This window comes from Lonchura striata, chromosome 4 (assembly GCF_046129695.1).
Source record: "Lonchura striata isolate bLonStr1 chromosome 4, bLonStr1.mat, whole genome shotgun sequence".
NCBI classification, from domain to species: Eukaryota; Metazoa; Chordata; class Aves; order Passeriformes; family Estrildidae; genus Lonchura; species Lonchura striata.
Genome location: NC_134606.1, coordinates 67,566,212 through 67,576,202, shown reverse-complemented (window position 1 = coordinate 67,576,202; position 9,991 = coordinate 67,566,212). Strand labels below are relative to the sequence as shown.

At 39.1% G+C, this 9,991-nt stretch overlaps 1 protein-coding gene across 1 annotated transcript; it reads right to left on the bottom strand.

Moving 5' to 3' along the window:
- Nucleotides 1–477: 477 nt before the first annotated feature.
- MFSD8 (major facilitator superfamily domain containing 8) lies at nt 478–9,958 on the bottom strand. The gene is made up of 12 exons (XM_021541624.3): nt 9,838–9,958; nt 8,778–8,863; nt 7,795–7,838; nt 6,523–6,763; nt 6,092–6,205; nt 5,333–5,477; nt 4,677–4,735; nt 4,032–4,140; nt 3,426–3,560; nt 2,950–3,053; nt 2,593–2,852; nt 478–1,892 (listed from the first exon to the last, which is right to left on the bottom strand). The coding sequence occupies exons 1-12, from the start codon at nt 9,948–9,950 to the stop codon at nt 1,677–1,679; spliced, it is 1,626 nt and encodes a 541-aa protein (XP_021397299.2). The 5' UTR covers nt 9,951–9,958; the 3' UTR covers nt 478–1,676.
- Nucleotides 9,959–9,991: the final 33 nt, after the last annotated feature.

Sequence of the window (9,991 nt, the reverse complement as noted above, 5' to 3'; positions counted from 1 at the left end):
TTGCACATTGAGTAATACTTACAGCAACTGAAGTAGCATTAACAGTAGCTTTTCTCCTAAGCATTTGGCTTCAAGTGTGCTAACACTCCTGACGGTGCTTGTATCTGTACTTAAATACTTGCCTATGACTTCCTGATTAGGCAGGAAAAGATCTTAAATGGACTGGGATCCAAAATTATGTTGGAGGGGGGAGGATGAGGTGCTTCAGAGGAGCTGGTGCTGGCTGTGTGCAAGCACAGCTCAGCCGCACTGATTCAAACCAGTTTTCCTTGTTCAGTTGCTGTTTAGAGACAGAACTTTGGTTGCTTTGTCATGTCCAAATCAAGGAAATAAGCTTGCAAATAAAGAATTTAGCACTAGGAACATCAAGAACAACATACAAGTAGCACTTATTATGAATTAGCTTATAAAAGTGAAGTCCTTCACAACAATTTGTGATTCTTTAGCAGGAAAGCCCGTAAGAATAAAACTTGCGTATCCCCTTCAGTCAGTATTGAAAAAAATAATATTTTAATTCAGTAGTCTCAGCGTTTGAACAATTGAGTACATAGGAATAATAATTACATTTATTAAATTCAAATAGTAGACATATTAGACAGCAGCCACAATTCTCATATTGGAGTTGCTCCAGAGGTTTTTTTCCCCAGTAGCATTAAAACAGCTAAACAAACATGTACAGATGAGCTTAGGCCCCATTATGAAGATTACAGTCTTACTTTTTAAAATAAAGCTTGAATTACTAAAACACTGTAAATTCCTGTTTCTTGTATCCTAATATTAAAAAAACAGAAGTCTGCAAATAACAGTGAACACCCAGGAGCCAGTTTTCTCCTTCCACTTACCACTGCACAGCACAGTGCGTTCATTCTCACCAAGCACAAAAGTGTAAACTATTGTGCTTAGACTTTTTTTCTTGTAGTTAAAAAAAGCTTCAGGTTATCCTTCTTGCTACAAAAAGGCATTCAGCAAAACAGTAGAAGAAAAAGTGCACATTTGGTTCACCATAGTTCAAGTAACAGCTGCTGAAACTGATTTTAGATGGCTCTTGATCAATTAAAGACCCAAATCCCACATCAACTACCTGTGTGGAGGGCACCTACCTTCCTCTATGTTTCTGTCACCTGTCATTTGGAATCCTGGAAGAGATGTAATAGGTTCCAGAACCAGATGTCTGTATTAACCAGTGCTTACAAGCCAACAAACCCAACGTCAGGTTTGCTCAAGTAGTGGTGTCTCCATACAAAGTGCATGCAGCTCAACTAATCTCGTAGTTACAAAAGAGTTCCTAATCCTGATTCACAGAATCAAGATACTATTTCTTTTACTTCTTTTTGGAAAGGATGCACATAACCTGTGACCTTCACAGCTGCACTCAGGGCATATGTACATCATATAAACTGTACACACTTCATATGTGCCATGATATCACTCTGACCCATCACATTCCTTCCTCTGCTGCTAGAAAAGCAGGACACAGAAGCCAACTGCAGCAGGGTTAACCAGGTATTGGGGTATGACCAAGTTAAAATGTTCTGTCAACATGTAAGTACAGGTGTACAGTTGTTAGCACACAGCCAACAAGGTCAGTGGTTAAGTACTCCTCATTCAAAAGCAGTAATAAACTAAATATTACTTCTGCTTGGTTTTACTGTTTGGGCTTTTTTTTTAAATACATATTAACAATTCTCTTCCTGCATCCTCCCATATCTGACAGAAAATGCAATTAGTCTCTTGTATACTATCTCTAAGAGTAAGAGGGAGACTACAACTACTCCACAGATCAAGCTGAATGCCCAGCGTGGCCCCAGGTGAGTGTAGATTTGGCTCACGAAAACAGGCCCAAGGATCCGTGCTCCACTTCCAGAGGCAGTCAACCATCCCATGTAGACACCCTACAGCAGATCAAAAGCTTACGTAAGTAATACAGGCATTATTTAGCTTGCCATTAATTCCAACCCATTAGCCTAACTAGAAAATTTAGAAGTATTTAAACAACCACTTATCTGTCTTAAATTCATTAAAACACTACTTTGTTTCCAAGAGTACTGCTCAGCCTCTCCAAGCTTTAATTCCAAGGCTCCACTCATAGGTACTCTACTGCTTTTTAAAAAAACAAAGTGTTAAGTGGCTCAAAGCATTAAGTCTCTTTCACCAAAATCTAACAAGAAAAAAATGGGCAAAAGGGGAATAAAATATTTTGTTAAGCAAGAATGTAAGTTTGCTATAGTGTTCACTACTAAAAAATGCCCATTCTGGGGGTCTAGTAGCATTTGTAGTCTTTAAGCGACATTATTCCATGCTCATATTACAAATATGTAATTGGTAGTTACAAAAAGAACTCTGTCAGAACAGTAATGAAATTTTCATGTTGTAAGATCTGCAAAAATAGTACAAGAATTGCTTTCTAAGTCCCCTAGAAACTTGCCTTTGATTTTGGAAAAGATTGGAGCTCCTGCAAAGTTCTGCCCTGCTTAAAACACACTATTTATTTGGCTGATGACAAAAGGAATTTTAACTAAACCCCTCATTCTAATAAACAGAGTGTGAGTCTTGCAGGGCAAATTATATAAACCATTTAGGGATGGTGCTTACCTGAGGCTTTGGTCCTAGGACTTTTGAGTATAAAGTGTAGGACATGACATTACAAACAGGATAGCCCAAGCCTATGAGCACATCAGAGCTGATGTACTGGGCCAGGTAGATCATGGGAGTGTTCAGGCACCAGGACTGTGTGACAGGGCAGCCCACAGGTTCTGCTGTGTGGTTGGATGGCAGCTGCAGCTCTGGCAAACTCCAGAAAGGCACTAACATTTCACTGGGGGATGTTCTGGGAATGGAGTTGTTCTTTATTTCTGTAGAAATAAGTGATTCATATCATTGAGAACAAAAGTGCAATGAAAGGCTTTCAAAAAACACTACAAAGGTGGTCTAGTAAGACTTGAACTATACCTTGCCACTGGATATTTGGTAGTTTCTTCCCCCAAGGCAGTAAGATAAAGAATCCAACCAAGACAATCACTAAGCCTGCATGGAGTATGGCACGCTCACCAGTCCTACCAAACAATGCAATTGTAGTTAAATGTATCATTTAATTAATGTAAAGTTTAGGTAGCGGCTAATGACATAGCCCACTAGTTTGTGGAAATGATATTTGACCAAAACATCAGCAAGAAAAGTTTAAAAATCACAGTAACTTAAAACCAGCTTTTCTTGTGATTCAAGAATAAAAGACAGTGAAATAAGAGGGGGTTATATTGACAGAATAAAGAACTGCCACAACATCAAGGCTATGCCAAAACTGGAAGTATTTAGTTGTTATAGTAAACCCAGACTCATTATCAAGTAAAAAAAACTTAAGAGATTTGGCCTTGCCATAAAGCTTTTCACATTTAGCCAACATAAGAAACAAAATCCCAAAAACTTACTTTTTTGATAGTGTTTTAACCACCATGAAAACAATAACTGATTCAATGCCAATAATGCTAAGGATTATCCCATTATAAAAAACAGCTTCTTTCCTAGTCCAGGAATACATATCCATTGTCAGTGGAGTAGCTATACTGAAATGACAGAACAAAAATACAGTAATCATAAAAAGCTTCTTCCATATATTAGTGTCCATACATATATCACCCCAAACATCAATGCACTGCACCAGACACACTCTGAAACATCATTAATCTATTTCTGGTAGTTCATGAAAAGATGATAGAGTGAAAACCAACCCAAGTTAAGCTTTTTTTTTTTTTTTGAATACTTAAAAAGTTGAGGATATGGATTTGCCTCCATTCAAAAGCTTTTACATTAATGTTTTCTATACCACAAATGGTACATCTCTTTAGTTATTGCTGACCTTTACTCATTACCTTAGTTATTACTGACCTTTGATACATTATCAGTACACATTAGCTTGATTGCCTATGGTTTTGGACTCAGGAGATTAGGAAGATGAGTGGAACAGAAAAGCCTTTACGTGCCTCCCCACTCTAATTACGTGTCTGAATATTTTGAGAAAAAATAGACAAACTCACGTTTCAAAGACAGCAAACACAAACAGGATGACAAAGAAGAGAACGTTGAGTGCTACCACAGCAACGTGGTCAATACTTCCTTCTGTGTTCTGATCCAGAACATCACTTCCTGCAGCAACACAAAATAATTACCTGAACTGCACACTGAGCTTTTTCTTATACCATCACAAATTACAAACAGCAATGATTCCTTTGGTATTCCCAGTATTTAGCATGTAAGTTGGTGGGCAGCTAGGCAGTTATACTTTGACACTCAAATTATAAAGTTTTTACATCAAAATGGAGTTGCTGAAATTTCAATTCTGCTGTCAATTAGAGAAAATTATCTCCAAACTGGTTACACGGTCTGTTTTCCCAATGAGTCCAGAATGACTGCAAAATAAGCAAACTTCTTGAAACATCTGAACAATGGAAACCAAAACATTCTCTTCAAAGGCCAAAATTACACAGCAGAATTCTCAGGGTGAAAGTATGGAAGGATCCATACAATTTTTATTTTTTCCTTCTTTGCTATCAGACAGCACTATGGGCACAACATGACAAATGAAGCAATTTCTGGACCAGCTAGGGAGAGATTCTATGTAATAAGACAGTACTTCAAAATTATAATCACAGAATAAGTTTTCAAGGAAACAAGGATGGTACCTTCTCCATCAGAATTGATACTTTTGTACTGCCGTCCCATGTCATCCACTCGATGCTCCCTAGAAATACAGAACTCTTTTCATTAATACACATATTTATTTGATCTGCTATTGAGTCAAGTTTCTATTAAAATAATTGTAAATGGTATCATCTATAGGATAATTATTTGCAGCTCCATCAAACATAATCTACAAAGCTGTCACCTGACTGCACTGAACACTATTCAAGAAAGGAAATATTCTAGTAAGAGAATATCATATATTCATATGCATCTGCACTGGTGGAATAATGAATAAAAATGCCCCCTGAGAATCTTAAAGGAAAGACACAGACAGAGAGATCCCTACAGACAAGCCAACCTTATTTCTCCTTAGAGAAAAACATGGGCAGCAACTATCAACACTAAAACTATATCAAGCCTAATAGTCTAATATCTTTAACTTTTTAAATTAGCTTACATTCTAAGCATAACATCACCAAGATTCATTTATGAGTATCAGAAAAATACAGGTATTAAAGAAGGCAGAAACACTCAAAAAATTAATAACAACTTATAGTTTTAGCACGTTTATTACTCCTCCTGCTGAGCAGCATATTATTTGCTACAAGTCACCCACAAAAACAAGGTATTTATAAGGTTTTTTTTACTTGATTACCTGAATATGGCAAAGATGAGAATAATATTAATAACTCCTAAGAGAGCCCCAAATAAAACTGGTGTTGTGTACATGTTCAGCTGAAGACAAAGGAATTTCCACGTTACTCCTTCTTCTCCAATAAGTGTAAAACATGTCTGAAAAACTTAAAAACATCAATGTACTGTGAAAATCTTGAGAATCATTAAGAAAGCATTAGAACACATAAGAAAAGTTGTTCTAACTGCTAAGGAAAATTTAAGTATTACACCTCTCCAACCTTTTACATTTTGAGAATCCTATTCTACATAAACAAAATTGATACCAGTGGGATCTCAGCTAGCCAGGAAAGTAAATGATTACATAAAATAAACAGTATAAACAGCACCATGACACTTATAGTACTGAATTCTGAGTATACTGATGGTTAATTTTCTTAGCAGACAAACAATTTACTCTTTTTTCCTCTTGCTCCTAGTGGAAAATCTTGGTTCTGGGACGACTGGATTATCCCTCGTGCTAAGGGCAAACTAGAGAGAAAAGATGCTATGGGCGGGGGGAGGGTTAAATTAAATTTTAAATTGGTGCAGAGCAATTGGACAAGAATTTTTCATATATATTGGCTTACAGAAGTACAGACTAGTGGATCCCACTTATTCAATTGTGATATCATTGACAAACTATGCCTTAAAATTCCCTGCATACAGCTGCTGAGGATTCCTACTTCCAATGCCCAATTTCAACCTAAGAAGAGAAGTGAGAAAAGAAGATTTGCTTTACCTGGGCCTAATATGAAGCCAACTGCTTGGCAGGCACTGGTATTGGCCATGGCACTCGTTCTTTCTGTCAGAGAAGTGGCACCCGCAATATACGATCGAACTACAGCCACATTTCCTTTAAAAAATCCAAAACCAAGCAAAGGTTCATGCAAATATCAACTTCATATCATTAAACTGTTGAGTGACATTTATTTTAGGAGTTTGTTTCTTATTTTGCAAGATAATAAAAGCCAGCACTCCCTCCAGTATTTTTATGCAACAGCACAATTGCACAATTTTGTTACAAATCACTATGCACTAACCCTTTGCTTTGTTAAATATTACGTTCTCATTCACATAATGGTAAATCTGGTATTAAAACTTAACATTAACAATCTTACATGAGACACAGAATGTAATGATTTCCAGAAATGTAAGTCCTGTTGCGTTTACCTGCTCCAAACCCCACGAGAGCACGGGCAGTCAGCATGTAGTACTTGTTGTGGGAATGGGGCACATGGACGTAGGCATAGAGACAATTAGCAGCTACTGAAATAGCAGTGGAAATGACCAGAGGTTCTCTCCTGGGCCTGTAGTTGGACCACAGGCCAAAGAGGGGAGAGGCAACCATCTGGCCAATGCTGTATGAAGCTATAATCCAGCCCAAGAAACTGGCATCTGCTGTTGGATCAATCTGCAGGAAGACAGAGTCAGATCTGTGGGTAAAGCACTGGAGTGTTTTATATTATCAGCAGCACCCTTTTAGAATTGACCTGGGACACCAAGGACCCTGGACTGTCATGCATTCTCTCACATGAGTAATAAACTCTGGCTCACTCTCTCCAGCAATGCACCAAACCAACAAAATCTGCTTTGCTTCCAAGCCTGGGAATGGCTCACTTGCAGCAAATTCCAGTTGTTTTTGTACAGCACTGCTGATGTTCTGGGCTAGAGACAGAACTTCAGCAGCATGGCAGGCACCTTCCATGCCAGGAGCAAGGAGTCACTTCCACTGACTCTGCATACGCCTCAATCTGTCCTGATTTACAAGGCTGGCAATGTATTTTCTTGTCTTCTGCAAGAGTTCAGCATCAGCCTCACTTTCAATGACACCTCTAGGTACCTGCCCAGGTTATACTCTTCCAAAATTGCATTTGAAACTGCCTTCTACAGTTCCAGGGGCACCAAAATCCTAGCACAGATTAAACTGATGTTTTAGGGACTTCTGTGCTGCTTTTAAGATCTAAGAGGTGAAAAGCCCCCAGTTAAACTAAAATCACTATGCAGGAAAAATGGCTGTCCCCTGTTAGGAATACCAAGATCTATGTGCAACAAGGTAACATTTACAAAACAACTTCTACCTTCAGTTTCCTCTTTTTTTTTTTTTTTTCTTTTTTTTCTTTTGTTCAAAACCCAGACAAGTCTTGTCTACTATGTTTTAATAACAAGACTTCTTTTGATTTGCTGTCCAGGAAATCATGATATTGGAAAACCAACATTTCTGGAGTATGATATACCTTTATCAATTCAGGAAAAAAAACTGACCGATTTTGCAAGAAATAATAAAAGCTGTCTAAGCAGATGGCAGAATAAAAGTCTCTTAAAGCCACACACCTCCCTCTACTTCTTCTTTTCCTAAATAAAACGCCAGGTTTTGTGTTACCTACTTTCTGAGCAGGAGTTTTCTGTTCTTAATCATTTAAAAAACACCCCATATTTACAAACCTTTTGGAGATATGGCCACACAGACATAATTACAATTGAGAAACCTGTAACACAATAAAAAATGACGTTATTTTATTTGCCATTTTTGTCAGTAATTTTCTTTCCTGAAACAGTTATTACGAGTTCATTCTTCTGCTTCTAAATGTATTATAGTATAAACCTGTGCATTTCCTGATTTTTTTAAGGAGTGGTAATTCCTCCTATCAGGAGGAAATATTTTCAAAAGACCATTTTGTAGGTGCATACACACTAAACAAAAAAACTCCCAGTGCTGTTCTCTCAATGGAAAGAAAACAATGTCCCCAAAGTAAAGTAAAAATAATTTCTTGATAGACTGACATATCTGTATTGATTAGTCAAAGAGATTTTAATTAATAATAATAAAAAAAAGAGTTACTGAAGTATCCTATCAAATTCAAGATAATTTCTAGGCCCACAGAATATCACCACAGGTCAAAAATCAACAGCATTCTTGTTTCTGGGGGGAGTTATTTAGGAATAAAATTTCAATTTGTCCTGCAATGGAGTTGCAAAGTCCAGTAGGAGAAAACAATTTTTGATACATGTTTTGAAATAGACAGCATACATTCCCATAAAGATATTACCTCTTAAGAACTCCACGTTATTCCTGTTTTCATTCCCTAGAAGTTTCACTCCAGATTATAAATTGCAAGCTTTGTTTTGTTCAATACCCTTACCTTGCCACTACCGAAGTATTAGGGAGTCATAATCCACAGACTTATGCAATCCATCACTTTGTGTAAAACCAGTTTTATCATTACTTATCCCACTAGATGTAACTTTCTGTTTGATTTGCTAGATTCATACATTAACTTTTGAGGAATCAAACAATGCACCGTTTTTGAGGTTTGAACAGTAGCATTAAAGAAGCTCTGTAGTTGGAATTTAGAAAGCCCTGTCATTTTCAAACCAAAGTATATTAATTAAACAAGTAACATCGAGTTCCACATGTATTTACTCACCTACACTACTGAGAAACATTGTCAGGTACATGATCCAGATGGATCGCCACCTGCTCTTATAATGCTCCTGGGATTCCACAACATCCCTGATTTTAAAACAAAAAGCAAGAGGGAGAAAGAAATAATAATCAGATCTTCTTCTAGCTGCTCCCACATGACACTGAAAACATTTTTTCACCAACCTCTCAATACAACTGTGTAACTTGCTAAGCAGGAGTGGATGTCCGCTCAGCAAAGACTATAAAACTATTTTTCAGTGGAAAAATACTAGATTGACAAATCAAACAACACAACAGAAATACTATCACACACCAAATGTGTCACAGAGAGATCTTGATCTAGGGAGATCTCCAATTCTGCAAACTCTTTGTATAGACACTTTGGATCACAGATCATATAAAAGCTTTAAAAAGCGGGTGTTAAACCCCTCACAGCTGTAACCTTAAAAGAACCTCAAGCCTGAACAACTCTTGATTTCACTAAAAGCTACAGGCAGTCTGTTTTTATGAGAAAAATAACAACATACAACATAAAAATTGCGTGTAAAAGATACTGCTGTCTTTTGCAAGGGCTGAAAAAAAATTAAAATAGAAGCTACCAACTAAGTTACGAAGTTGGTATTCAGATGATGATGCAGACTCAGATGCCTAAACATAGTTTACAAACGCTGTTTATGCACATCTGCGATTTTAAGTTCAAAACACTTGTTTTGCTGTCAGAAGGGGGAAAAAAGCCTCAAGCAGCGAATAGCTGCCCACACACGAAGGCTGCTGTTAAACACCCAGCCGCACATTAACGCTACTCGGCGTTTTTTAGGCGCTTCCCAAGCGAGCGGCTTTGCGTTTCCCCGCGGAGGGAAGCAGCGCCCGGGCCGCTCCCGGGCCCGGTGCGAGCCGCGGGCTCCGGGCTGCGCAGCGCCGGGCACAGCGGCTCGGGCGGCGCCCCCGGGCCCGCCGTGAGGGGCGGGGAACGACCCGGCACCCACGGGCGACGCCTGGGCTCACCCGCGGCGGCGGCGCCCCACCTCCTGGCGCCGCCTCACCGCGCGGCCGGCCCCTACCTGCTCTCCTCCTCCTCCTCCTCCTCGCCCTCACCCGCCGCGGCCCCCGCGGACCCCAGCAGGGGCTCCCGCCCTTCGGGACGCCGCTCCGCAGCGGAGTCCGCGGCCGCCATGGCCCCGCCCGCGCCCGCCTCACGCGCGCCGCGTGCCCGCC